This window comes from Paraphaeosphaeria sporulosa, assembly GCF_001642045.1.
Source record: "Paraphaeosphaeria sporulosa strain AP3s5-JAC2a unplaced genomic scaffold CC84scaffold_6, whole genome shotgun sequence".
Lineage (NCBI taxonomy): Eukaryota > Fungi > Ascomycota > Dothideomycetes > Pleosporales > Didymosphaeriaceae > Paraphaeosphaeria > Paraphaeosphaeria sporulosa.
The window spans coordinates 876207-902188 of record NW_017253365.1 but is presented as its reverse complement, the minus strand read 5'-3'; the positions used below and the strand labels follow the sequence as shown (position 1 = coordinate 902188).

The window sequence follows — 25982 nt, the reverse complement described above, 5'->3', positions numbered from 1 at the left end:
GGCGCTGATGCAGCTTCATTATCACCGTATGTGTCGAACATCGTGCTCATCACTCTTCTCGCGTTGATAGCTCTCCTCAATGGACCAGGCGAAATATCCTCTCGTGTCTGGAGTGCCGATACGATGTCGGGGTTGCGCCCCAGCGAATTTGCCATACCGATACTTTTGTGAATTCCCGCGATCACACAATTCAATTCACCTCTAATCGGGGGCCAGGACGTCGCAGACGGGCATATCGATCAAGGTTTCCCTCGGATGCTGCTACCAAAATCAAAAGGATTTTCCGCATGGCAGGCAGATCAAATGGAAGTGGTGATTCAAACAACTCCATATCGCTCTTCGACAAGTGTGGCGTTCAATCTCTGGCATTCAAGTTATTCTGCTCCCAATACCCATCCTCGGTTATATCGAAATAGTCTGAACTGAATTCTTCGCGATTATGGTGGTCCCATGGTCTGAATCGTTGTTGTAATGTCGCGAAGACAGCCGTATCGGCGTTCAACTGGGCCCCAGGACGCGGCTTGTCCAACTCTACCGTACGGCCGTATTCATTCCTGACTTTGTAGCGCTACGAGGTCGCTTCCACTTAAAGAGATTGCTTCCGCTTTGGTTGACCCCTGCATATCGTCCGCACCTCATGATCATTGACAAACAGTCCTCTGAAGAGGGAACAGAAATTAGAATTGGGCTATCGTCAGAGTACCAAATACTCATAAAAGTATATCCGCCCTTGATGGTAGCTTGATAGATAGAAATCGAGATGAATAGATACTATGGACTAAAGCAAAAGATGCTGATTCAATGTCCTGCTGCGATTCTCCACGATTGGCTCTTTGCAGACAATGGAACAATGTCGATAGGAAGTGCCCGTCCGTGCACTTCCTGTGAGTCGAACGAGCCCAGCCTACACTGTAGAGCTTGTCTCCTAGACTAATTGTGACCGGAGCTCTCTTAGAATTGCTAACAGCTTAAGACTCTCCATTTAAATCCTCTAGCTATTCACGATCAGCTACCCCAAGCACTTCATCGTAACATTGCCCCCTGCATCCGCATTCCATAGTGCATCCCATCCCCCATTGTCCAGCATTGCAAACGTATACGTCCCCTTCTCCACCACCCACTCATACCCCCGATCCAACATCCTTAAGTACCTCTCGACCTCGACCTCCATCCTTGCCGTCACCGTCTCCCCCGCCCCAACATACACCCTCTGGAACGCCACCAGCTGCTTCAGCGGCTGTGAAATCGCACTCACGCGCTGTAGCAGATACACCTGCGCCACATAGCTCCCCGCCATGTCCCCGGTGTTCGTGACTTCAGCTTCAAATACGAGTGAATCTGTTGCCGTGAAGTTGGACGTGGAACCCCGGGCGGTCTGGCCGCGGTAGTTCGACACGTTGAAGCTAGTATATGATAGCCCGTACCCAAACGGATAGTAGGGCAGCGACTCGATGTCGGTATACCACTTCTTCTTCGCCGTCTGCTTGTAGTTGTAGTACACAGGCAGCTGCCCCACATGCACAGGTACACTAACTGTCAGCCTCCCGCCAGGATTCGTCGTGCCAAACAGCACATCCGCGATCGCCTGGCCGCCGTTCTGCCCTGGAAAATTCGCATCCACAACAGCGGCGGCGCGGGCGTAGAACTCCGGGACAGCAAAAGGGCGGCCGCCGTGGAGGACCAAGACGACGGGCTTGTCCAGCGCAAAGATGGCTTCTGCGAGCGCGGTCTGGTTCGCGGCGAAGTTCATGGTGGCGCGGTCGCCGGACTCGCCGTCGCTGTTCCATGCGCCGCCCAGTGTGAGGACGATGACGTCTGCGGTGCGCGCGAGGGCGACGCTTTTCCTTACGGGATCGGTGCGGTCGACGAGGTTCCAGAAGAGGTAGACCTGGGAGTTGAGTGAGCCAAGATTCTCGATCTTCTGATAGAGGTTCCAGGTTTGGTATTCCAGGCGGATGTGGTAGGTTTGGCCTTCCTTGAAAGTGAACGGCTCGGAGCCGGGCGGCGCCTGCGTGCTGTTGTTGATGGAGTAGGAGCGGTCAGGGATGTTGGAAAGAATGTTCCCGGCGGTAGTCAGAGGGACGTCGACGTGCAGGTGGCCGTCTATAAAGATCCTTGCGGTGGTATTGGCGCCGACCGCGACGCCTAGCCAGCCATCTACGTCGCCGTTGACTGCAGGGTCTAGTTCGCCTTCCCAGATTACGCTGAAGTTGTTGGATGAGAGACCGGATGGAGGGTACAAGCCCCAAGATCCCACTGGTGTTTCGATCCTCTGCACGGTTGGTTCGCTGAAGTTAGTATCTGCATAGTACGTAGCTTGAAGACCCCCAGAGGAGCCTTTGGCTGACAGGTGATATGGGGGAATGGGGTAGTGTGCGTTGTACAGCCAGGTGTTCGCGCCCATGCTAGACACGAGCTTCCCATTGGTACCCTCAAGATGAGTTAAGATGCCTTGCCGGAGTGTGGTCGAGTTGGCCACAGGAGCCATCCCGTACTGGCCGGAGTAATCGCCATAATTTAGGATGTCTCCAAAGGGACCGATCAATGCAATGGTTTCACTACTCGTGTTTCTCAGTGGTAGGGTCTTATTCCTGTTTTCCAACAGCACCATGCTCTTCTGCGCTGATTCCAAGGTGAGGGGGATGTGACTGATAGTAAGTTGGTAAGGATCAACATCGTCGGGGATGTAGGGGTTGTCGAACAGTCCAAGGTCGTACTTGACCCCAAGCACCTTGCGGACCTTTTCTCGAAGTAAGTCTTCTTCGACCGTGCCATTGGCGATAAGCCCTCTGGTGGCATTCAACAGCTCATAGAGAGGGTAGTCGTAGAATTGGACCATTCCTCCAGCCTTGTAATATTGGCCGATGGCATCGGCTGGGGAGTCAGCGACCTTGTGCCCTGTCTGCAATTGTTTCATGCCTGGCATAATCAGCGTGACTTGCGTGAGTGTGAGCGAGAGAATATACCAGTATCATCAGCAGTCACGAATCCATCAAATTTCCACTCGTCCAACTGCTTGTAAAGCATAGGATTGACATGACTTGGCACGTCATCCAACTCATGGTACGCCATCATCACCCCCCTCACACCACCCTTATCAACTACACTCTTAAATGGCAAAAGGTGCTCCTCAAGCACCTCGCGATTTCCGTGTCCCATGAACGGCGCACCGTTACTCCCACCTTGCGGCGATCCATGAGCTGCAAAGTGCTTCATGACCGGCGCCACGGCATCGCTCTCGGCCCAACTCCCGTTCTTCGACAAGCCACTCGCAAAAGCGACACCCATGTGCGACGTTAGGACCTTATCCTCACCCCAGTCCTCCTGACACCGGCCCCAGCGCGGATCCTTGCACAGATCGAGCACGGGCGCAAGGCACGCGTGAACGCCGATACTTCGCGCTTCGGCGGCAATCGCTCTTCCCACGCGGTGCACGAGCTCGGTGTCCCAGCTGTTCGATAGAGCGAGAGCCTGCGGGAACATGCTCTGTTCGAAGCTGCCTACGCCATGGAGGCATTCGGCCCAGTGCAAGAAAGGAATCTTGAGCTTCGAGCTTTCAATATTAAGCCGTTGGAGGTCGTTGTAGTAGGTTTTGTTGAGCGGGTACCAATCGTGCATGTGGCCTATGGAGGCATTGGGCGTAAAGCGCAATTCATAGTCGTAGAGCGAATTGTCCGATGCAGGGCCGATGATGTTATCGGCGAAAGTAAGGTGCAGCTGTTGGACGAGGTCTGGGATTTCCATCCGTGAGAGAAGATCATCGATGAACGCATCTTTTGGTTTGGCGCGACTATCGAGGCGCGGGGCGATGTCTTGCTGCTGCGCGAGAGTTCGCAGGCTTATTATCGTGAACAAAATGGCTGACCGCATCCTGGACATCAGTGTACCTCAAAACACATCAAGGAGGTACGTTGGAGAAAGCGACTATTTCAGTGCTCGATCTCATCCACTACTGGGCGGCCAAAATCGGGATTCCATGATAATCATGGTGTGATCGCAAGATCCCATGTCGATGCAACGGTGACAACGGGCTATGTACCGGCTTTGCCTTTGCAGGACCCTGTCTTGTAGACGATGTGTCGAAGTGGGGATTCGAGCAAAGCTATGGATGCGATATACATTGGGTGCGGGGGAGGGGTACAGGGTTTCGGCAAAGATACTCCGCCGGTGCAGATCATGCCGAAAAGATGCATGCTGATAGCGGTGATGCTCCGCTGCCCGGGCGTACGTAAACTGGAACTGACTTCGGCGAGTCTTCGCGGATTTCGGTGTGTGCTATCATAATCAAGTCTTACAAACGGCAATCGTCTGCTAATCCGAATCAGCGAAGGATGTAGCGGTGATGGGATTATGGCACTGGTAATTGTTTACAGGTTCTTTCTGTTCACTTAGCATGCGGTTTCAGCGTGACTTGCGTTTGTGTCTTGTAGTGTTACGTATTGACATTGAAGTTAGCAGTCAGCGCTGCAACGGGCTATCGAGGAGGGTTGAATGAGGCCTCAAACGAGCGCAATGCATACTCCGCGATCATGCAATCATAGGAAAACTGTTCGCAGGGTGATTCAAGGCGTTGGTGGCCTTACGATTGGTCTACCGACTGCTCTGGGGGAGGATTGAGCGGCTTCCTCCCATACGTAAAGCAACTGTCCGCATTAGCATATCCTTTCTCTGCACTCTGTCCCGCATACTTACACCGTCTCGTACATGTATGTCTTCCTCGCCCCTAGTAATGGCATGACCTCCTCAGCCATATACGTTTTCGTCCTCTCCTCGGTCCACCCAAGAATTTTGACAAACATTTTCATAGCTACCGGCTCGAAAGCATGCTTCAAATCCTCCAAGAAGTAAACACCAAGCTTCTTCATCTTATCACCTTTGGCCCATGGCCCACATGGCCAGTACAACCTCTTCTCCTCAACGGCTTCAAATCCAATTTCTTCAAACCATCGTTTGTAATGTTGCACATTGTTCCACGGCCGTCCAATCTTGGAACCGCACTCGGCTACTGTTTCCAGGAAAGAGCGGAGTGGATTTTCTGGCGGAGGCTGTGGGTCCATGAACTGGAACGGAAAGAGACCGTCTTGGAGCTCGAGGTAACCGCCGGGTGCGAGGTTGTCGTAAGCCTTTTGGATAATGGAACGCGGATCCGCAAAGCATGTGAGCAGCGCGCGTCCGTGGATGTAGTCGAAAGGTCTCGAGTAGTTCCATTCGTCTTCGGCGTCTGCGATTTCGAATTGACAGTTTGTGGGGACGTAGCTGGGCTGAATGGGTGAGAGGTCGGTGCCGGTCACGCGTGCGTCCGGATACTGCTCAGCTGCAAGCGAGTCAACACCTTCCGTCGGTTGCGGCGCGAGCGGTGACATGGTTACCGAAATCCATGGCCCATATCCCGGTGCCTGTTGCTATGTCGAGCACGCGCTTCGGGTTACCGATGGGCGCGAGGGCTAGAGCGCCGTCGCATGAGATGGTGAAGAGCATGTGCTGGAGATCCAATCTGTCTCTCTCTTTCTGTTCATGGTGTAAGAGAGGCTGCTAACAGTTGAGAAATACCGTTGCATACTTCGTCATTGGGGAGGAGATATTCTAGTGAGTTTTAGCGAAGACTGCTGAAGATGTGAAGGAAACATACTGCCAGACTTGTATCCATGATATGTGCGCCCGAACTCTTCCACCGAAGTGTACACATCGCTTCGTGCGCTCGTCGTCGACGACCTGGACTCTCGTGAACATTGTTGCAGATGGAACTGTGCCGTGATTGTACATACGCATACGTCAAACCACCGATTGCCGAATCGATGTCGCTGTCCTACGCCTTGTTAACATTTGCACCTCAGCGGCGCCAAACTTAACCCCGCGTGTCTAGCCTGCGCGCCAAGCCGCTGGAGACGTTCAACTTACATCGCTCTCCGGGATCAGCGCATTAGAGTATTCGGGCTCTTGGGCGCTGTTATCGGCCATGGTGGACGACGAATATGTATGTTGTTCTAATTTATGTATGTATGTAGTATGTACGCACCGCACAAGGGTGACACGCAGATGCCTGCGGGCCACGCGAGGTTTTGGGGCGTAGCTGAAGGAGGAGCTGGTGCTTTGCCCGTTTTGTCTTGCAGTGCAGAAGCGTGGAGGGGACCCTGGTCTAGCAGTCGGTCCGTGGGACCTGCCGGTTTGGGGGGTGTAGATGTCACCCAGAGCAGTGGGGAGATGGGACTATTTGACTGTAAAGTTCGCATCGCGTGCTTAGCGCTGCTATACTACTGCCACGTCGACTCTACGCGCGTTGAAGTGGGTGGTGGGGAAGCGCTTTTGTCTATGCAATCGCTCTATCGTGCGAGAAATGTATGCCGCCAAAACGCTTCAATTGCAACTGATGCGCATTTATCAACGCGGCCCATAGCAGCAGGGGTATAGGAAAAGATTCACAGTCTAGGAATCCGAGTAACAAGAAAATCGCGGCCGTGAATCATCGCCAACAGTGAAGCAGCTCTATCATACCGTCATGTCCGTGCTCGAGACTTGCCCGGGCGGAGTTTCCCAAACCCGACCCGAAAGAAATAGGAGGGGAAGATGTGAGGACTCATTGGGCAATGCCCTTGAGCTGTGGATGCGGGGAGGGTGACCTACCCCTCAAGGCAGGAGAGCTAGGCTTGAGCATAGGGCTGGCCGCGGCGCTCAGAGCATCGAGACTAAGCTGGCTGATGGCGTCCAGATTTCCCTGAACAGTCTCTTCGTTCAAGTCCAGCATGAGACGCAGCTCGTTGGCCTTGAGAGGCTCCCCCAATCCAACGATCAGCTGCTCCTTGTTTGCGCTGCCCGAGACGTCGTAGTAGAACCAGTGGTAGCCTATATCCTCGAGTTTGTGTGGCTCCGCTGGAGTCGAGATGCGGGCGGTGCAGCGTCGTACGTCCATGCCGAAAACGCCAGAGATGGACGGCTCGCTGCCGAGACCACCAAGCGTAGAGTTCCTTCGTGACAGAGCGCGGGGCACCCTCGCGTCTTTGTCAAGCGGTGCTTCGTGCAGGCTTCGGGAAGCGCCCGCATCCCGTAGCTTGGCCCGCTTAAAGACGGCCTTGTGTAGCTCCGTGATGCCTACTACCACGTAAAAGTCCTGCTGCTGCTTGGCCAGATTGTATATCCATTGCTGGGCTTCCGGGTCGTTGCACACGGCGTTGAACGCGTCGCGGGGTCGCTGGCTCGTGCGCTGGATCATCTGCTCGGCTGTGACCGTCAAGAGGTTGGGCTGTCTGTAGATGCGGCCAAGCTCGTACTTGGAGCCGTAGCTGGACATGAAGCGGCCTTCGGCGTCGGCGGCGAAGACGTCCTTGTACCGCAGCTGGATGTGGTAGTCGTTGAGCTCATCCACGGCTTCGTGTGCCTTCTGCGAGTAGAAACCGTCGCGTTCGGGGTGGAGAGGGTGCGTGAGGAGCTGGCCCACGACTACATCATTGGAAGGGAGGGGCTTCGGGAGGAGGCCATGGAGCACCATTCTGGCAATGTTTCGTCGGCGTCGGGTTTGGGAGGAGGTACGATGAGGAATCCACGGATAGACTGAGAGAGAGAGACGCTCAGGAATAGAGCGGAGGTTGGACAGTGCTTGTTGGGTGCTCTGGGCTGACATGGCGGCAACTTTGGAAATTCTGGCCCCTTGCTTAATTTAGGCTAGCGCCTTGGGTTTGGCCGCACGTTGACTGCCAAAGCCTCTGCATTGGACCTCGCAGGGAGGCAAGAAATGAGAGGCCACTCATCAATATGCGGTCGATGGAGGGATGGTGCAAGGTGAATGTCGCATCACGTGTGACCGTGTTTCTAACGTTCCTGGGCCGTGTACATGTTCGCCGGCATCGGCCGAACGCTCTTCCAAGTCTAGGCCTAACGACTACAAACGAGCACTGAGCTCTACAAGGTGCCCACTCACTGACTCGGCCGTGGGACAATGTCGTGGCGATGCCGGCAAGACTACACGATGCATAAGCACAGTGCCAGCTAGGCACAGGACACGTCCACACCCTTGGTTGATGTGATACCCGCCCGCTCCACCTCATATGGATGCGATACTTTAGGCCAGCTTCGCGGAGTACGCGTACAAATCTCCTCGGACTTGTACTCCGTAATACGTGAGATGTTGGTGTTGATAAGAGGTAACTGCTCGTTTTTCTTTTCCGTTGGTAGCACCCCCGCGCCGCCCCGTGGGAATCGACGCGCGGAGAAAATGCCTCACAGGCTCAAGCGCCTGGTAGCTATGGTATGTGGCACAATGGCTCGACATCGGCCCAGTGCAGCATCCGACGAAACTGATGTGCACTTTTGATTAATGTGTACACGATACAGGTACACAATGTATGAGCAACTACCAATGACCGCAAGTGGTTAATCGGAAGCTGAAGCGGGCCACATGCTGCTTTGTGGCCTTAGTAACGGATCAGTCACAAAGAGAAGCCTCGTGGGAACTATAGAGCGATGCTGCACGAGACCAGGCTACTGCAGGAGGCGCTCTGCTGACGGTGGTACAGACGGGCAACGCGGTCTTGGAGATGAGTTTGTCAAGCTCGTAAACGGCTGACTGTGCATGCGGGATGGAACAGCAGACGTCCGAACGAACGGAAGATGGCAGGAGAAGCGCGGCACACCTGCGACAGACGTGGCCCCTGTTGCTGGATCGAGCAGAGTTTTCCAGATCACAGAGTGCATCGCATCGCGATCGTGTCGTCGGCCAGTGGGGTGGCCTGGAGTGGATGGTTGACCAGGGGGAGCTTGGGCGCGCGTGCAACCTGTGCGCGGCTTATCGATATGCTCGTGGAGGGGCAGAAGCAAGCAGCGGGCACCGAGACTCTCTCCAGCCCACTTTCGGTGGGTAGCTCGGCCACCAGTCCATCTTCAATGCGCATAGTCAGCCGATACACGTCTCCAATTGGCGAATCGGACCCGCTCCATGACGTCGAAAAGGCAACGACAAAGCCTCCCGCAGCAACGTCACTGGCCGTCGCCAGCTAGCCCAAAAGCAATGGACGAGCTCACCCTTTTCCCACTAAACACTACAAGTACTTGTACCCCTCCTCAGCCTCTCCTATCCCTCTCCATTCCATCCCAATTCCTCTTCACTGTCTTCTGATACCGCTTTCTATTCCTACCCACATCTTCAATCAACATGCCTTCCGCCATCCCAGAAGCCACTGAGCTCAAGGACCTCCTGTCCCTCAAGGGCAAGGTAGTCGTCGTCACCGGTGCCTCAGGCCCTACTGGTATCGGAATCGAGGCCGCCCGCGGCTGCGCTGAGTTCGGTGCCGATCTCGCCATTACCTACAACTCTCGCTCAGCTGGCGCCGAGAAGAACGCCGAGGAGCTCAGCCAGAAGTACGGTGTCAAGGTCAAGGCCTACAAGTGCCAGGTCGGCGACTACGCCAACGTCGAGAAGCTAGTCCAGGATGTCATCAAGGACTTTGGCAAGATCGATGTCTTCATCGCCAACGCCGGCAAGACCGCCGACAACGGTATCCTCGATGCTTCCGTTGAGCAGTGGAACGAGGTCATCCAGACCGATCTGACTGGCTCCTACAACTGCGCCCGCGCTGTTGGTCTGCACTTCCGTGAGCGCAAGACCGGCTCGCTCATCCTCACTGCCTCCATGTCCGGCCACATCGCCAACTACCCCCAGGAGCAGACCTCTTACAATGTCGCAAAGGCTGGCTGCATCCACATGGCTCGCTCGCTCGCCAACGAATGGAGGGACTTCGCCCGTGTCAACTCCATCTCCCCCGGTTACATTGACACTGGTCTTTCCGACTTCGTTCCCCAGGACATCCAGAAGCTCTGGCACTCCATGATCCCCATGGGCCGTGACGCCAAGGCCAAGGAGCTCAAGGGGGCTTTCCTCTACTTCGCGTCTGACGCCTCTTCCTACACCACTGTAAGTCATGCCACCTTGCCTGCTACCCGATAATTGCTAATGTGATGACAGGGTGCCGATCTCCTCATTGACGGAGGCTACACCACCAGGTAAACGTCTCGCTACGAATTAATGTGTCATGATTTATGTTTGGGATAAGGAAAAGCTGAACGAGGTGGACCATATACCTGGACGCTAAATTAAATGTTAAATATTTCAACTTCCTCTCACAGCATTTGCACACTGCGTGGCCATCGTGTTATCTGTTTGACTCTAGCATTGGGCTCTTAACGCTTGTTATCAGTGTTGGGTAAGTGTGCCATCATGCTGTCGCGTGTTGAAGCTAAGTGTTGATTGAGTTACAGTTCATGAGCGAGTCGATCAATGCAAATCATCAATCTTAGCATGCATGCATACTTCGGCAACCAATTGCTTGGCTGTTAAGCTCCGCGGCGCAGTTGAAGAGCAAAGGGACCACAACGCAATGGAAGCAGAGCCGGTCCGACTCGACCTGTTACGTAGAACCGCTCTCTCCACAGATCCTTTTGTTGCGCAGCCTTAAAGGGATGGCGCCGCCACACGCTCGGGGAATGCATGGGATACTGAGGTACTAGCCGTTTCCGGCGTCCGCGCGCTTTCACATGCGGAAGCGACGCCTCTGGATGGACGGACTTCAACAATTGCAAATTTCCAGCTCTCACCATACATCGGCTCTATAGGAAAGAACCGACTGCCATGAACGCTTATCGAGTTACAACTTCGTAGATGCTGGGGTCAACCGTTTGATGGCGGAAGGCAATGTTGAGGTAAGCTCTGCAGCGAAGGAAGGCATGCATGATGAGCAGCAGGGGTAACAGCAATATGGAACATCGCTCAGCTCTCTTGGTACAGCGTCAGATTCTCTACCTCCGCAGACATCACATGGCCTAGTATGGACATTTAAGATTGCATTGTCCAACCAATCCCAACCGCGTAGCGCAGCAAGCTACCCAGGACCCTCTTTTGGTACAGCTGACGCGCAGTACGCGCCTTGAGCACCTTCCAACAACGTCATAGTTCCTGCGAGTATTCACCCGTCGTTGTACGCGACAGTCAATGATGCCTTACCAAGCACATGCGGAGCCTTGGACAGGGCTGAGTTGACAGGCACATGGTTACATACGGCTGGCCCGACTTCCCGCGTGACACGATACCCTAGGTCCCGACACTAGGTCCCGACACTGTGGACCAGATCGTGAAGGCGGAAGGAACGTCATGGAGCCCCGACCAACGCTACAACCCAGGTGAATCTAGCCGACCGTCTTATAGAGTATGGCCCTATAAAGACTCCAAAGCCTCGCGACCTCGACCCTTGCTAGCAACAATTCGACTTGACCCCCTGCCACAACATGAAGTTTCAAGCGCTCCTTGCTGCGCTGGCAGCGACCTTACTGGACGAGGCATCAGCAAAGGCTTTTCGACAACGGCGGGCTGAAGATCTTGCCAGCCGTATTGAGGGCGAGACCACTATCGCTCTGCAGGGAGTGCTGAACAACTTCGGTCCAGATGGAAGCGAGGCACCAGGAGCTTCTGCAGGCGTCCTCATCGCATCCCCATCCACCGACAATCCCAATTGTAAGCATACAAATGACGTTCTGGGAGGTTGTGCCGCAGGACTAATGGCATCTAGACTACTACACGTGGACGCGAGACGCAGCGTTGACTCTCAAGATGGTTGTGGACGAGTTTCTGCACGGAAAGGGTGACCTCCAACCGTATATCCGGGACTATGTCAAGGCGCAAGCTATCGTGCAGACTATCTCAAACCCTTCAGGTGCTTTGGGATCCGGACGTGGACTAGGCGAGCCGAAGTACTACGCTAATCTCACACGCTTCAACGGGGACTGGGGACGACCGCAGCGTGATGGACCGGCTCTCCGTGCGACTGCTCTCATTACCTACTCTCGGTACCTTCTCAGCACCGGCATTGACTCGGACGGAACCGAAGCGGACAACATCTGGCCAATCATCCAGAACGACCTCAATTACGTCGCCCAGTATTGGAACCAGACCGGTTTCGATCTCTGGGAAGAGGTCGATGGATCGTCATTCTTCACCACTGCCGCGCAGTATCGTGCATTGATCGAGGGTGCAACGCTTGGACAGCGGTTACAGCAAGATGTATCTGCTTACGAGTCTCAGGCTCCCAATGTGTTCTGCTTCCTACAGACTTTCTGGAATGGAAACTATGCCGTGGCAAACATCAACGTCAAGCAAAGCGGCTTCAGCCGTAGCGGTATCGACGCCAATACCGTCCTCACCTCCATTGCCTTGTTCGACCCGGACGCCGTGTGTGATGATACCTTATTCCAACCTTGCTCTTCACGAGCGCTGGCCAACTTGAAACAGTACATTGATGCATTCCGTACTATCTATACTATCAACCAGGGCGTTTCCGAATCAGGGGCAGGTGTAGCAACGGGCCGCTACGCAGAAGATGTTTACTTCAACGGCAATCCTTGGTACCTAACCACTTTGGCTGTAGCAGAGCAGCTCTACGATGCAATCCAACAATGGAGCACCGTCAACACCATCAGCATCGACGATGAATCGCTCGCCTTCTGGCAATCGGTATACCCATCCGCCCAACCCGGTAGCTACACCAAAGGCGGCTCCTCCAACTTCACCAAGCTCACTGATGCCGTCCTCACGTACGCCGACGGTTTCGTTGAAACAGCCCTGAAATATACGCCCGAAAATGGTGCTCTCTCCGAACAGTACAGTCGCGAAAATGGCACGTCACTCTCGGCGCACGACCTCACCTGGTCCTACGCCTCCTTTATAACCATGCGTGCCGCCCGCCTAGCAGCTACCTCTGATTACAGTCAAGTCTCCTCGTGGGGCTCCCCATCAAAGCTCGAAGTTCCTACCGTCTGCACACCCAGCTCAGTGAAAGGTACTTACAAACCTGCTGTCGCCGCCGGCGCCCCGTCAGACGCACCATCATGCACCTATCTCGTTGCCTTCAACCTCAACGCAACGACCTTCTACGGCGAGAATATCTACCTTTTCGGCAGCTCATCGGACCTGGGCGACTGGCGTGTCAGCGATGCACTTGCGGGCAGTGCGGCGAGCTATTCGGATGCGCGGCCGCTGTGGACGTTTACTGTGGAGCTTCCGGCAGGCGCGGACCTCGAATATAAATTCCTGAGGAAAGAGCCGAGCGGGGAGGTGCTATATGAGGTGGAAAATCGAAGCCTGGAAGTGCCGGAATGCGGGGATGAGAGCCCAGGAGAGCAGACAGTGGAGGATAGCTGGAACGGGCCGGTGGGCAATCAGATGGAGTAGGGTGTATACTTTAGATACCGGGCTTGAGATGGATGTACCAGAATCGGGTTTTGGATGCCAATGTCAATGGTCATGGCTGCTACACTGTTTGTGTTACACCGTGCATGCGAACTAGGAGATGGGCACATATCTGCCTAGATTTTTCATCAGTTATACCAATAGATTTGTTTCACATTCAAGAGATTCTTAGCTCGGCAGGTTGGTGGTCGAGCAACCTCGAGGGTGGTGCTAACTGAGCCCTCACTCTGGTAGCACGAGCGCATCTCAAATAGTAGCGAAAGACAAGATATATCTCAATATGCCCAATGAATTTCCATGAAGTTCAATGTCTCGTATCGGACAATAAATAGCAGCCGCCCGAAACACTAAGCCGGACCGCGGCATCTCTTGGCGCCACACCTCCGAGCCTCCGCAACACGACTTCCTGCACAGTGCACACCCAACGTACACAAGTCGCCCAACGCCAACACCGCACGAGCAGGCTCTCCCAAGGATGCTCCTATAACGGGGCCATCCACTATGACGCTCTCACCATCTCCACCATGGATCACTGGGGCGACCCCTGGGCCGACGATGCCGACACTGACACACACACGCACACGACCAGCGCGATCGCGCCGCCCGCGAAGGTAGCAGACGCGAAGCCGCGGGAAAATGCGACGTCAAGCCCGGGGCTGAGGCCGCAGCCGATTCTTCTCAATGGCTTTGAAGATGAGGCGGGGTGGGGGGGTAATGCGTGGGCGACGACGCCGAGCCCAAGAAAAGATGCGGAAACAGAGAGGGAGTTTGGAGGGGATGCGGTGAAGAAGATACGCTGGGATGCGCAAGATGATGCCGTGGAAGGGACGGGCGTAGAGGAGGGGTTCAGCGCGTGGGCCGCGCCGACGGAAGAGGATGCATCTGAGGACGGAGGCGCGAACGGCGTAGAAAACGCGTCAAGTTGGGATTCACATACCGGCCACGAAGATCGTGCGCGTCATGACAGTTTAGAACACAAGGCAGGGAATGAGTGGAGCAGGATCGAAGAGGTGGTGGAGGGCTCGAAGGGCGTGGAGCATGGCGTTTCGGAGACTTCGGATTCGGCCACGACGATTCACGCGGATGATACGCCTGCACAAATCAAAGCCGAGATTACTGGAGAGCTACCTCGCGAAGACGATGCTTCTACACGGTCTTCAGAATCGCATTCCGATGGCAGTCATAATGAGGCGGCTACCGAGTCGCCGCGGACATCGGTTGAGGAAGAGCGCGCAGCCGTGAAGAGTGCAGAGGCACAACATGATGATTTGGAGGGATCGGAAGAAACCGACCTCGGTACAGAACATCACCAAATTCTCGAGCAGGACGTGGATGATGACTTTGGCGACTTCGAGGACGAGGTTGTACAAGAAGCGGCTGAAGCTCAGCTGGATGTGGAAGCAACCTCTGATCAACCAGCATCGTTGTCGAAACAAAGCGAACAAGACATGGTGAGCGATGGCGAGGAAGCATCGGCAATACGTTTTCCTACGGGCCCCATCGGCAATGTTGTCTTGGATTCCAAACTGTTGGCAGAACTGTTCCCGCCCGTCAAGAACAGCCCGCAAGTGGGAGAAGCGCTAGACGATCCAGTATCTTCAACTTCAACCCGCAAAGCTTGGTATCGTATCACGCGCAAACAGACTATGCGTGAATACAACAGCGGCGCCGTCGATGACAACTATATCCGCGTAACCTGGAAGACGTCGCACATAAAATCAGAAGCGGTCAAAACCGTCGCAAGATGGGCTAACGAAGACCGCATCGCAGGGCGAGGGCCAGGAGCGCGAGCGTCTTTCTTCTGGGATTCTCCTCACTCCCCGACAGACAAAAGAGCGTCTTTTGCGTCCCTTCACAGCAGGAAGACATCGACAGCCTCGGTGTCGAAACCAGTTCGTCCTGTCAGCCAGGCTCTTCCGCCGTTATCAACCGATGTTTCCGCTGCGTTTGACTGGAGCTCACCATCTTCAGCCACGCGCACGGCTCCAGACAATTCTGGTTTGCGGTCGACCTCGTCGCCTATAGTTGCGAAACACAGTGCAATTACAAAGCTGCAAAGACAAAGCGGAAGAGCGGTTTCCATGGATCTTAGTTCGTCTCCACGAGAGACTGCATCGCATAGGAGGACATCTACCGCCACGGAGATTCGCAACGGCCCGCCAACGGCGACTCCGTCAATCACACCGATTGAAGCACCCCCCAGAGTGAGCTTTGATCCCTGGAACTCGACGGCTACACCCTCGCCCATTATACCTGTTTCGGAACCACCCACCGAGCAACTCGATCATTGGGCCAACCTCGGAGCGCTAGACACAGGCGCCCCTCCCAAGGCACCTTCCGATGCACCAGATGACGACGGCGACGAATGGGGTGAGATGGTAGAGTCACCCGTGGTATCAACCGTCCAGACACCCATTTCCAGAGTGCACACACCTGTCGCAGAATGCTCAGAACCGCCAACACGTAACGGTACTGTTTCAGCAACCTCTACAACACCAGTATCTGCTCGATCTTCGCCACTGCAGCCCTTGCCTCCACCAACTGCGCCAATTCATGCGTCTCCTATTGTGCGTCTAAAAGGCACCGTCTCACCCACTTCAGCAATCTTCGGGGCCAAGGCTTTAGTGCCCACTGGCTCTGAGGAACGCATCGGACCGCACCTGCTGAAGAAGCGGGACAGGTCACGAGAATCAACCCCGGAAATGGCGAGAGCGATGCCCGTGAATTTACCGAGCATGGATGAGACACTCAACCGGGCGTTCGTTGAAGGCATACTCAATACAGACGATGAAACCACGAAATCGGTCATGGCTGCAGATCCGGCCTCACCTCCATCGCCTGATACCACTCCACATATCCACGAGCACAACGACTCCACCACCATCAACTCAACCTCGTATCCGCCCCCACCCTCAGACGAACCCAACTGGGGCGACTCTGCTGACTTCTCTATTTTCGAATCCGCACTTCCACCATCTACATCCTTTGCACCACCTCCTTCACAGCCTGCCGTTGAAGAGCCCTGGTCCATCTTCAACTCCCCGCTCCCTGCGGCGCCGTTCGTTAGACCCACCGCGCGTCCCGTCACGCCGCCGGCAAAGCAGCCCCTCACGAGCGCAACGAGCTCGGCGCAGCGGAGGAAGGCAGAGGAAGACGATGTTGTGAGGGCGATTGTAGAGGGGTTGCCGGATTTGGGATATATGTTGAGGAAGTGATGCAGCGGAGAGAAATGAGCATCCATGGCATAGCGTTGCATTGTATATACAAGGCGTATTTTGGGGTATGAAATGAGATATGTTGGGATGTATTCTTTGCTGTTGTTTTGGGGGTTTGGCTTGGCGTTTTGTGTAATTTGTGCTTGTATTCTCCGCATCTTGGAGGCAGACTTGTATGAAAAAGAATGACAGTCGCAGATCGGCTTTATCCTGAGAATGAGTAGAGTGACTAGCCTTTCTGACTCCAAATTATCGTAAGCAATTATCTAAAAGCGATACAGTCTCTGTTCTAGTGATCGGATATGGTTACTTCTATGAGTATCTACTTACCCAAGAACATTTGAATGTAGGAAGTCAGACCAGTGTCTGATGCATGACAAGTCGATATAACCGATCCAGCTCTAGACCCCACGAAAGCCTTCGCTCCAAGCGAATACCACAACATCACGTCTGCGCCACAGCAATAGCTCGAAAACAAGACGTTCCGTATCCTGACTGCTAACGTCGTCGGTAGCAGCTCAGCGGTCCCGGCCCCACCTGTGACTGGAATGGCATGCTCCCGTACTACAAGAAAGCAATTCGCTTCCGGGAACCGGACCCGACTTACGCCGCCAAATTCAACATCACTCATGATTTTGAAGGCGCGTCGGGCCATGATAACACCACACGCTTGATATCAAACTGCTCTGCGTATCTGTCTGAGTGCTCATAGGGATGTGTTGAGCCGTCCAAACTATGATCTCATTGTTGGCCATATGGTCAACAAGGTGCTCTTCGAGGATGACAAGGCTGTGGGTGTGCAATATGTAGGACAGGATGGAATCGACGACCCGATGGAGATCAAAGTGAGAAAGGAAGTGATTGGCAGCTCACTACAGCCGTGGCTTTCAGTGCCCCCTCTATCCCGGCAATTACTTCCGATATTCCAACAAACGCTCTGAAACGTGTCTCTTTCGCAGGCCTACCGCAATGGGAATACTTCTGATGCCGAGAAGCTCTGCAAAGCTTATACCCTGGATGGCTTCTTTCTCCTCAACCTCACTGATGTAGAGTAAGGGAGAAAGTTCATCGCAACAGTTGAGGCAACGTTCGAATTGCAAGAGGAGTTTTCAAGTTGGATCTAGATGTGAAGAAGCAGTCTGTAGGGGGGAAATTTTTAGGGTAAGCAAGCCACCTAGGTCAGCCTTTTCCGCGTTGCTCAAGAGCGCTGCAGATACAAGCCTGAGGGCGCAGCCAAAAGCGATCTCAAGGGTCGCCCCGACCGCTTCAAGATGTGGACTGCACAGATAGAAGACAGACATCCTTGACATGGGCAAGCAGAACCCCGCACCAGAAGTCACATTGTAATCGCAACATCCATGAGGAGTTTGTTCGGGGCGCGAACGCGACCCAAGATCTCGTGCTGGCTTCACTGGAGTCGTCGTTACAGATGCAGCCGGGCGCGCTTATCGATATGCATCACATCGACCTCTAGAGGATGGGCCAGTACAGGATGATATGCTATTATCCGCAACCAGAGCATGACCGACGTAGCAGCTTGGTGCCGCACTGTGACTTTGGTAGCATGACGACGTTGTTCAACATGCTTGGTGGGCTGCAGTTTCTTCGCAACGGAAAGACCCTGAAGTCGAGAGTGACTAGCTCTATATACAACCTCTTTTTGGTCATGCGATCATTGAAATTGGAGATATACTGGTGGGTCTTGTGAACGGCGCGTTGAAGTCGCCAATGCATCGCGTAGTATACCCGCCTGGGGACTAAGCAAGCTTGACGTGGTACTCGTTGGCATACTTTGCAAGACCGGAGGTTAGGACTGTTGTGAGGCGTCTTGAGGGGGGCAGTATCCTAACTCTGAAGGAGGGTGAGACGGAAGATAACCTCGAGGCCAGAGATTGGTTCGTGGCGAAGATAAAGTGGATAATTGAAGGAAGATCCAAGTCGTAACTAGTGAGAAGACCTATACAAGGCGATGGCGAATCATCTATGCACACAACCATTGTAACGTGTAAGCATGGCGTGAAACGTCGGAGCTAGCTGTTATCTCGGAGTGTCCAGGGCGCATCCCGAACGCCGAAGGATTCATGCTGGCCAATGAAGAGGCAGACAGCTCTCCGCAGCAGCGTATGTGGACGACGCTCAGGTGTATACAAATATAACCCTTGCCACGATCCTGACCACCATAATCTATCCTAGATTAGGATATTCAGAAATCAAACAAAGCACAGTGTAGATATGGAACAAATGCTTCCCGTTCCGTCTCCCGTCTCATCGTATTGGCTTAGTCAACCGCACAAATTCAGCAATCTACGATCAACAACCGAACTACCCACACAATGTGAGGTTGCAATCATTGGTTCTGGAATGGCCGGGATCACCACTGCCTACCATCTCTTCAACCAAAAGCAACCACCGTCAAGTGTTGTAATAATCGAGGCTCGCGAGTTGTGCTCCGGTGCAACCGCCCGCAACGGAGGACATTCGAAGATCAAGCTTTCCACGCTTGCAAGCCAAGTATCAAATCTGGGCCAAAGTGGGGTAGACGAGCTGCAAAAGTTCGTGCAAGGCGTTATCGCGAGCTTAAAGCAAGTGGCTGAAGATGAAGAGCTGGACTGTGAGCTTGAGATCCGCCGGAGTTTTGACGTGCAATTGGATGGTGAAGATGCGGCCTCTTTGAAAGATATATTTCAGGCTAGCAGAAAAGCAGGCCATACCTGGACGAAGGATGTCGGCTTCGCTCTACCACGATTTCTCGAGCAAGTGACTTCAATCAAGGGCGCAAAGGCGGCTGAAAGTGTTCCTTGTTGCTCGCTCTGGCCGTACAAGTTTGTGGCACAATTGCTGGAGCGCCTTGTTGCTCGGTATCCGGGGCAGCTGAACGTGCAGACGACAACACCAGTCACGGCCGTGTCTGTGCTGGCAGACGGGACAAACGCAATCACTACGTCGCGAGGGGTTCTGAAAGCGAAGAAGTTGGTGTTCGCGACGAATGCGTACACAGCTGGTCTCCTTCCGCAGTTCAAGGATGTCATTGTGCCAGTACGCGGCATGGCGTCGCATATTGTGCCGAAGGTCCCGGTGCATCCACATCTTTCCCATACCTACAACATCACTTTCAGTTCTGGCCAAGCAGCCGACTACCTCAACCCGCGGCCAGATGGAAGTATCGTTGTTGGTGGAGGAGGTTCGATGTTCAAGTCTGACCGGCCATCATGGTTTAACAATTTCGACGATTCGACTCGGTTCAGCAGCGAGGTAGAAACGTACTGGGACAACTACATGCAGCGCGTGTTTCTTGGCTGGGAGAACAGTGAAGCAGAGGCGGAGAAAGTTTGGACTGGAATAATGGGCTCGACGCCGGATGGCTGGCCACATATCGGACGCGTTCCCGGCCGAGAGAGCCAGTGGGTACTTGCTGGATTCAATGGCGGCGGCATGTCGTTCATTCCGACTGGTGCGAAAGCGGTAGCAAAGATGGTAGCAGAGGACAGCGACTTGGTCGATGTAAAGGACGAGTTCGGCATACCGGACATCTTTGCAACGAGCACAGAAAGGCTACGAAAAGCATTCACGGAGACACGATGAAGCGCCGGATGATTCAGATGCTGTTGAGGTGGTTGTTCGGTAGCTTTCACACCGAACCTCTGGGCGCGCCTGCCCCGCTAGGCCCCTCCAAATGACGCCAGTGGGGTCGAGAGCTATCGTGATCTTTCACAATTTTAGTACCCTGGCCCAACATGGCGCTCCATCTGTAGCTGTCTGCACTCCTGGATTTAGGTAATGCCGTCTCGCGCTCAGCCACCTAGGCTCATTGCGCATGGGGGTGGCTGGCTGGCTACTTAACCGCCTGCCTGCCCCTGCGCATGTGCAATTCTAAGCACTTCCTCATACGACCTATTTTCTCTGCAAAGCATATACCTTCACGATGTCTTCCGGCAAGACCGTCACTCTGAACACGGGCCACAAGATCCCGTACGTTCCAGCATTTTCCTGCTTGGTTGTTGACGCCCGAGTGTTTACTGATTGCCTCGCAGACAATTGGGATATGGCACCTGGCAAGCCGCTCCTGGCGAAGTCGGCAACGGTGTCTATGAAGCCTTGAAGATTGGCTACCGCCACCTTGTAAGTCAACCCTCCCAGCAATTTGGAAACATGGCTGATTTGTGCTTCCAGGATCTTGCGAAGATGTACGTACCTTCTGGTTGCCGTTGCACCCTTCCTACCTCGCCGCCATCGGGCGCGCCCACTACTGTGACAACAAAACATGCAGACCCTGGGTTGTTGGGCTGGATTGCCCCGCGGTGGGGTGGTGGGGTAGCTTAGAAGCTATGGCTTCATGCATTCGGAGAAATTGAGCTGACAATATTTTCCACCAACCAGCTACGAGAACCAGAAGGAGGTCGCCCAAGGTATCAAGCGCGCCTTCAAGGAGTTTAACATCAAGCGTGAAGACGTCTTCATTACCTCGAAGCTTTGGAACACTCAGCACGACCCCAAGACTGTGGAGGCCGCCCTCGACGATACTCTTGCCGAGCTTGAGCTGGAGTACCTTGTATGTCTACGATTTGTGGCCGCAAATTGCTGCAACACATGGCTTACAACACAGTAGGACCTCTACCTCATCCACTGGCCCGTCAACTTCGGCCCGGGCAAGGATCCCCACTCCGATCTCTTCCCTGCGACCTCCGACCCCAATGAGGTGAACATCGACAACTCCATCCCCAACAGCGAGACATGGAAGGCTGTGCACGCGTTGCCCAAGAGCAAAGCCCGCTCTACCGGCGTGTCCAACTTCACTGCTAAATCGCTCAAGGAGCTCGTTGACAAGACGGGTCTCGTCCCCGCCGTCAACCAGATCGAGCGCCACCCTATCCTCCCTAGCGACGAGCTCATCGCGTACGCGAAGGAGAAGAACATTCACATCACCGCCTATTCCGCCTTCGGTAACAACTTCTTCGACATTCCTCTTCTCATTACCCGGCCTGAGATCAAGGCCATTGCCGAAAAGAAGGGTGCTACTCCTGCACAGGTTATCCTTGCATGGAGCCAGATTGGTGGACACTCGGTCATCCCCAAGTCGGTGACTGCGTCTCGTATCGCGGAGAACTTCAAGGAAATTGAATTGGATGAGGAGGACGTCAAGGCGATCAAGAAGTTCTCGGATGAGCACCAGGGTAGGAGGAGGTATAACGTTCCTTACACAGCGAACAAGCCTCGCTGGAGCATCAACATCTTCGACGAGCCTGAGGAGCAGGAAGCCCCCAACAAGTATATCATCTAAACGGAGTAGATTGTTTTCGCACGAGAGCCGCTCCGCGGGTACCTGTAATTGGAGAAAGCTGTCACAGTAAGTGCTCTGTGTCAAAAGCTCGCCTGCAAAGGTGTTAGTTCTATCCAAGTAGCATTGTCGTAAAGAATTCAAAGAAGAGCCCAGCAGATGCTTGTCGAATGTGTTGAATGCTTGTCGGGTGACTGTCACCCGTGGGCCGCTGCCAATGTACTTGGCAAAGCATCTTTCCCAGCCCGTTCCCTTCAACATGAAAAGTGTGCAGCAAACCTTTCGTTGTCGAGCAGGCGAGTCATTACCGACCTGCCTGTTCGAGTAGTCTTCGCTTCCATCTGACGCTCTCATTGGCCGAGCCTGCGAACACCACGACTTCCCTGCGATGTCGCAATCGCCTCCCAGATCACGACGGTGGACCATGCAATCTCTGGGATCTAATAAAGGCCACGAGCGCAACATGCAGAGATATCACAGCAAGCACATTGCCAGTCGGCGTACACGATGGCAGCCTCCGACGCCGCCGTGAAACGTCCCTCCATCGAGGATGTGTCGCTCCCGACGTCCAAAGCTCCATCGACCACCACTGTCCCGCGAAAATGGTATCGCTCGAGTTTCTTCAACGCCTTCGTCATTGGTGGTGTAGGTTTCCTGGCACCTGGTCTGTGGAACGCGATGAACGATCTCGGAGCCGCCGGCGCTCTTGACCCATATCTTGTGAATGCGGCCAACGCTCTGATTTTCGGCATCATGGGCTTCTTGTGCTTGTTCGGCGCACCGATTGCGAACAGGATTGGATTGGCGTGGACTCTGTTCTTGGGTGCTGTGGGGTATCCGATTTACTCAGGCATGTTACTTCCACCGAGGCAATTCTTCGAAGGCTAATCATTGGTAGCGGGTCTGTACACCAATAACCGCTATGGCAACGTCTGGTTTGTCCTGGTGGGCGCGGTTGCATGCGGTGTCAGCGCGGGTCTATTCTGGGTCTCTGAAGGCACCGTCGCCCTTGGGTATCCCGAGCCTGGCAAACGCGGAAAATACATGAACATGTAAGTTGCTTCTCAGCTCGACAGCAAAGACCACACACTCACCGTTAAAAGCTGGCTGTGGTTCCGCACCGGCGGCCCGATGGTCGGCGGCGCCATTGTGCTTGCACTGAACCACTCCGCATCAGCGAAAAAGAAGGGGAAGGTAGGCTATCAAGCCTATCTTGTGTTCATCGCTCTACAATGTATCGCGTGCCCACTTGCGCTTGCGCTCAGCCCTCCAGACAAGGTTCAGCGAAGCGATGGCTCCAAGGTCATCATCAAAGCGGAGAAGTCATTCAAGGACGAAGTCAAAGCATTGTGGCGCACTTCCAAACGCAAAGATGTCCTGATGTTGCTTCCGGTCTTCTATGCTGCGTACTTCAATCAGTACTCCGGAAACTTCAAGGTACTTTATCATCCGAGCAGCGCTCTCTTTGTCCGGCGTCGCTGACCAGTATTAAGACGTACTATTTTGGTGTTCGCGCGAGAGCGCTTATCGGTTTCGTGGGAAACTTTGGCACTTTGCTATCATCCCAGCTGATCAGCATGTTTCTAGACTACAAGAAACTGTCTGTTAAACAGCGTATCACCTTCGGCTTCTACTACGTCATTGCGCTGCATATCCTCGCCTGGACCTACGGCTGGGTCATACAGGAGAAATACACCCGAAATCCACCAGCAATGGATTGGGAGGACTCCGGATTTACTGAAGGCTTTTTCGTGATCATACTTTGGGACTTTGCACGTCAATCGCTCCAGAACTGGCTGTACTATCTTCTTGCGACGAAGACGGACAATATATCTGAGCTATCTCGATTTTCAGGAATTTTAAGAGGCCAAGAGAGTTTTGGACAAGCCGTGTCTTTCGGCTTGAACACGAAGAAATGGAAAGGTGGCAGGGTGCCATTGGCTGTGAACACAATTCTTCTAGGTCTAGCTGTGTATCCGACTTGGCTAGTAGTAAAGGATCACGTACCCGTCGAGGCAGCGGATGGGATCGCCGAGGAAAACATGATCGAGCAAGCACCAGATCTGGAAGCTAAGAAGACATTTGCGAAAGGAGAGGCTGCCGGATCGGGGAACCTATGAGTGGATGTTGGAGGAAGGTGACGGAGGCCTTGGGATTTGGGTCGACATCAGAATGCGCTACCGGTAGCTGACTCATCACCACAACCCTCTTAACATCGCCTTCATTCCATTCTCCACATTCTCCATCAAAATTTGTGCGTATGGGTTTTATTGCGTCAAGAACAATTCCTCACTGTTGCTCGAAAGAGGAGCCCTTCTCATTATGGCTTCGACTACCCCAATGATGGGATAGCAACTTCTGACGTGCGCGGCACTTACGAGGCTCATGACCAATTAAGCCCGTCACAGTGATTTGCACGAGGTGCAGGCGAAAAAAAAAACTCATGCTTCCAAGCAGCTGTGCACGCACCATATTAACAGCTCAGACAAGACGTACCAACGTTTCGCGACCGCGCCTAGGCCGCCGCGCCGCGCAATCTGTGGAGCTCTTTCATGCCTTGGGAAACGAAACAACCTGCTTGGCTCATACGTCTCCCCAAACCTCACGAAACAGGCCAATGGTTTGATCTCTGCCAGACATTGATAGTTGGCAATGGCTAGTGAAACCGCCCTATGTACTCATTTTTAGCTTGTACGCGTCCAGCATGACATACACGCCTTACGAAGGCCTTGCGCGTGCAATTTTTCTCCGCAGCCTCAGTTGCACCAGTGTGGGAACACTCTCTCCGCCGCGCTATCCCTGCCGAGAGAACATGCTGAAAGCTCACAGCCCCATGGAACATATGTATATAGTCGACTTGAAAAACCACGGACGATAATACCATCCTTCAATCACTCCAACTTTCTGCAGCGCATAAGTCCAACCCAAAATTTCGTCACTCCAACGTACAATATCTATCTTTTGGACTCTTTGTGTCACGTCGCGCATCATGGTCAACTTCACCCGCCTTACTTGCCTGCTGGCTATCGCCAGCCTCACCTCATCCCAATCCCTCTCCTCCTCCGCAGGATCCAGCAAACCTTCCAGTGCAACCTCTAGGCGAAGTGGTATCGTCAAAGGGTCAAATCGTCCGGTCACATCTGGAGTGGCTGCGCCCACCGGCGGTCAGACAAACTCTACCTCGGCACCACCTGATTCACTTCTTCCACCACTCTCTCTCCTGGACAGCAAATTGAGAATTCGACAAATTCAACATCCTCAAGTGGAGACTAGGGTTGGACCTCCACTTTCCGGGCCCGTCCCTGGCGGAACAGCAGCCCCTCTCCCTTCCAGCGACGCACCAAGTGCGACAAGGAGATTCACTGGTATCTCGCGTCGTCAACAAGCTTCTTCCAATGCATCACAGGGCAGCAGTCTACCAGCGAAGCCTTCAAATCCACGTCCTTCCGGGCCACCATCATCCGGCGTGCCTTCAGCTGATCCTGATGTCCAGGAGCAGAAATTCTCCAAGCTGCCACCTAACTTTGACTCGATCGCCAGAGCCACACCTCGCGCTACTAAGGCTATTGCACAATTTGTGTGAGTGGGGATTTCCAAACCTGACCTCGCTACACAATATTTTGATGGTGACAGAGATCGTGAGAGTTTTGAGCGGATTTGAAAATCATGTATGTTTTTGCCGCGTCTGTATGGATCTCTTCCAGAGCCGAAGATTTGCGGGGAAATGTGCTGGCTGCATTGCCACACGTTTACGTTGGAATCGCTAAGGATCGCCCCGAATCGACTACGCTGTTGCATATGCTCTTCCATTTCTTGGCGAAAGCCCTGAGGGGTGCTTATCAATTCCAATGAACTGAGCTCGGTCACGGTCATGATTTACGGTCTTCTGTTAGGATCTGACTTTGCTTATGGTCAGCTCTGTAGGTACTATGCATGCAATAGAGAGGCGGAGCACGTAGGAAATTCTCAACCTCTGAATGCTCGGAAACTTTCATTCCATGAGCACCGACAACCGGTGCACTGCCTCGTTATGAGGAATCGTAAGACGCTCGAAACACAATTCTGCGTCGACCACCACAATGGATCCCGACTCCAGATCTCCTACACGAGCCTTCTACATATGGGCAGGCAACGCCACATGATTCGGAATTAGGATATAATGACTTTTCCAGCAAGCCTCTACGCACGGCTACGTACCATTGTTCGCGATGCTCCGATGGCGCTAATGGCCTCTTGGGAATAGCGCAGCATCCAGTCTCACTGATCT

General features: G+C 53.8%; 10 protein-coding genes across 10 annotated transcripts; 7 read left to right on the top strand and 3 right to left on the bottom strand.

The window, feature by feature from the left end:
• Positions 1-1084: 1084 nt before the first annotated feature.
• On the bottom strand, positions 1085-3777 carry CC84DRAFT_1121156 (glycoside hydrolase family 3 protein; the record flags this gene model as incomplete). Its single annotated transcript, XM_018175601.1, has 2 exons — positions 2967-3777; positions 1085-2919 (listed from the first exon to the last, which is right to left on the bottom strand). Coding segments are annotated over exons 1-2 (2613 nt in total), but the record flags the coding sequence as incomplete, so codon positions are not given.
• An 802-nt stretch (positions 3778-4579) lies between these two features.
• CC84DRAFT_1218051 (S-adenosyl-L-methionine-dependent methyltransferase) lies at positions 4580-5958 on the bottom strand (the record flags this gene model as incomplete). Its single annotated transcript, XM_018182959.1, has 7 exons — positions 4580-4643; positions 4693-5314; positions 5370-5508; positions 5561-5583; positions 5630-5712; positions 5766-5806; positions 5899-5958. The coding sequence occupies 7 exons, from the start codon at positions 5956-5958 to the stop codon at positions 4580-4582; spliced, it is 1032 nt and encodes a 343-aa protein (XP_018034979.1).
• Positions 5959-6574: 616 nt separating this feature from the next.
• On the bottom strand, positions 6575-7483 carry CC84DRAFT_1093496 (uncharacterized protein; the record flags this gene model as incomplete). Its single annotated transcript, XM_018174514.1, has 1 exon — positions 6575-7483. One exon carries the CDS (start codon positions 7481-7483, stop codon positions 6575-6577), a length of 909 nt encoding a protein of 302 aa, XP_018034978.1.
• A 1553-nt stretch (positions 7484-9036) lies between these two features.
• CC84DRAFT_1121146 (putative NADP-dependent mannitol dehydrogenase) lies at positions 9037-10114 on the top strand. Its single transcript, XM_018175600.1, has 2 exons — positions 9037-9901; positions 9953-10114. The coding sequence occupies exons 1-2, from the start codon at positions 9143-9145 to the stop codon at positions 9992-9994; spliced, it is 801 nt and encodes a 266-aa protein (XP_018034977.1). The 5' UTR covers positions 9037-9142; the 3' UTR covers positions 9995-10114.
• Positions 10115-11268: 1154 nt separating this feature from the next.
• CC84DRAFT_1093034 (1, 4-alpha-D-glucan glucohydrolase) lies at positions 11269-13207 on the top strand (the record flags this gene model as incomplete). The annotated part of the gene is made up of 2 exons (XM_018174499.1): positions 11269-11494; positions 11550-13207. 2 exons carry the CDS (start codon positions 11269-11271, stop codon positions 13205-13207), a joined length of 1884 nt encoding a protein of 627 aa, XP_018034976.1.
• Positions 13208-13612: 405 nt separating this feature from the next.
• Positions 13613-16645, top strand: CC84DRAFT_1259963 (uncharacterized protein). The gene has a single exon (XM_018184954.1). It carries the CDS (start codon positions 13750-13752, stop codon positions 16438-16440), a length of 2691 nt encoding a protein of 896 aa, XP_018034975.1. The 5' UTR covers positions 13613-13749; the 3' UTR covers positions 16441-16645.
• A 1964-nt stretch (positions 16646-18609) lies between these two features.
• Positions 18610-20409, top strand: CC84DRAFT_1165029 (FAD dependent oxidoreductase superfamily). Its single transcript, XM_018178628.1, has one exon. It carries the CDS (start codon positions 18673-18675, stop codon positions 20020-20022), a length of 1350 nt encoding a protein of 449 aa, XP_018034974.1. The 5' UTR covers positions 18610-18672; the 3' UTR covers positions 20023-20409.
• CC84DRAFT_1165027 (Aldo/keto reductase) lies at positions 20333-21750 on the top strand. Its single transcript, XM_018178627.1, has 5 exons — positions 20333-20409; positions 20472-20559; positions 20611-20624; positions 20818-20989; positions 21047-21750. Exons 1-5 carry the CDS (start codon positions 20363-20365, stop codon positions 21716-21718), a joined length of 993 nt encoding a protein of 330 aa, XP_018034973.1. The 5' UTR covers positions 20333-20362; the 3' UTR covers positions 21719-21750.
• A 472-nt stretch (positions 21751-22222) lies between these two features.
• CC84DRAFT_1259960 (uncharacterized protein) lies at positions 22223-23853 on the top strand (the record flags this gene model as incomplete). Its single annotated transcript, XM_018184953.1, has 4 exons — positions 22223-22538; positions 22614-22767; positions 22819-23152; positions 23209-23853. 4 exons carry the CDS (start codon positions 22223-22225, stop codon positions 23833-23835), a joined length of 1431 nt encoding a protein of 476 aa, XP_018034972.1. The 3' UTR covers positions 23836-23853.
• Positions 23854-24704: 851 nt separating this feature from the next.
• CC84DRAFT_1218043 (uncharacterized protein) lies at positions 24705-25298 on the top strand (the record flags this gene model as incomplete). Its single annotated transcript, XM_018182958.1, has 1 exon — positions 24705-25298. The coding sequence occupies one exon, from the start codon at positions 24705-24707 to the stop codon at positions 25296-25298; it is 594 nt and encodes a 197-aa protein (XP_018034971.1).
• Between the last annotated feature and the right edge of the window lie 684 nt (positions 25299-25982).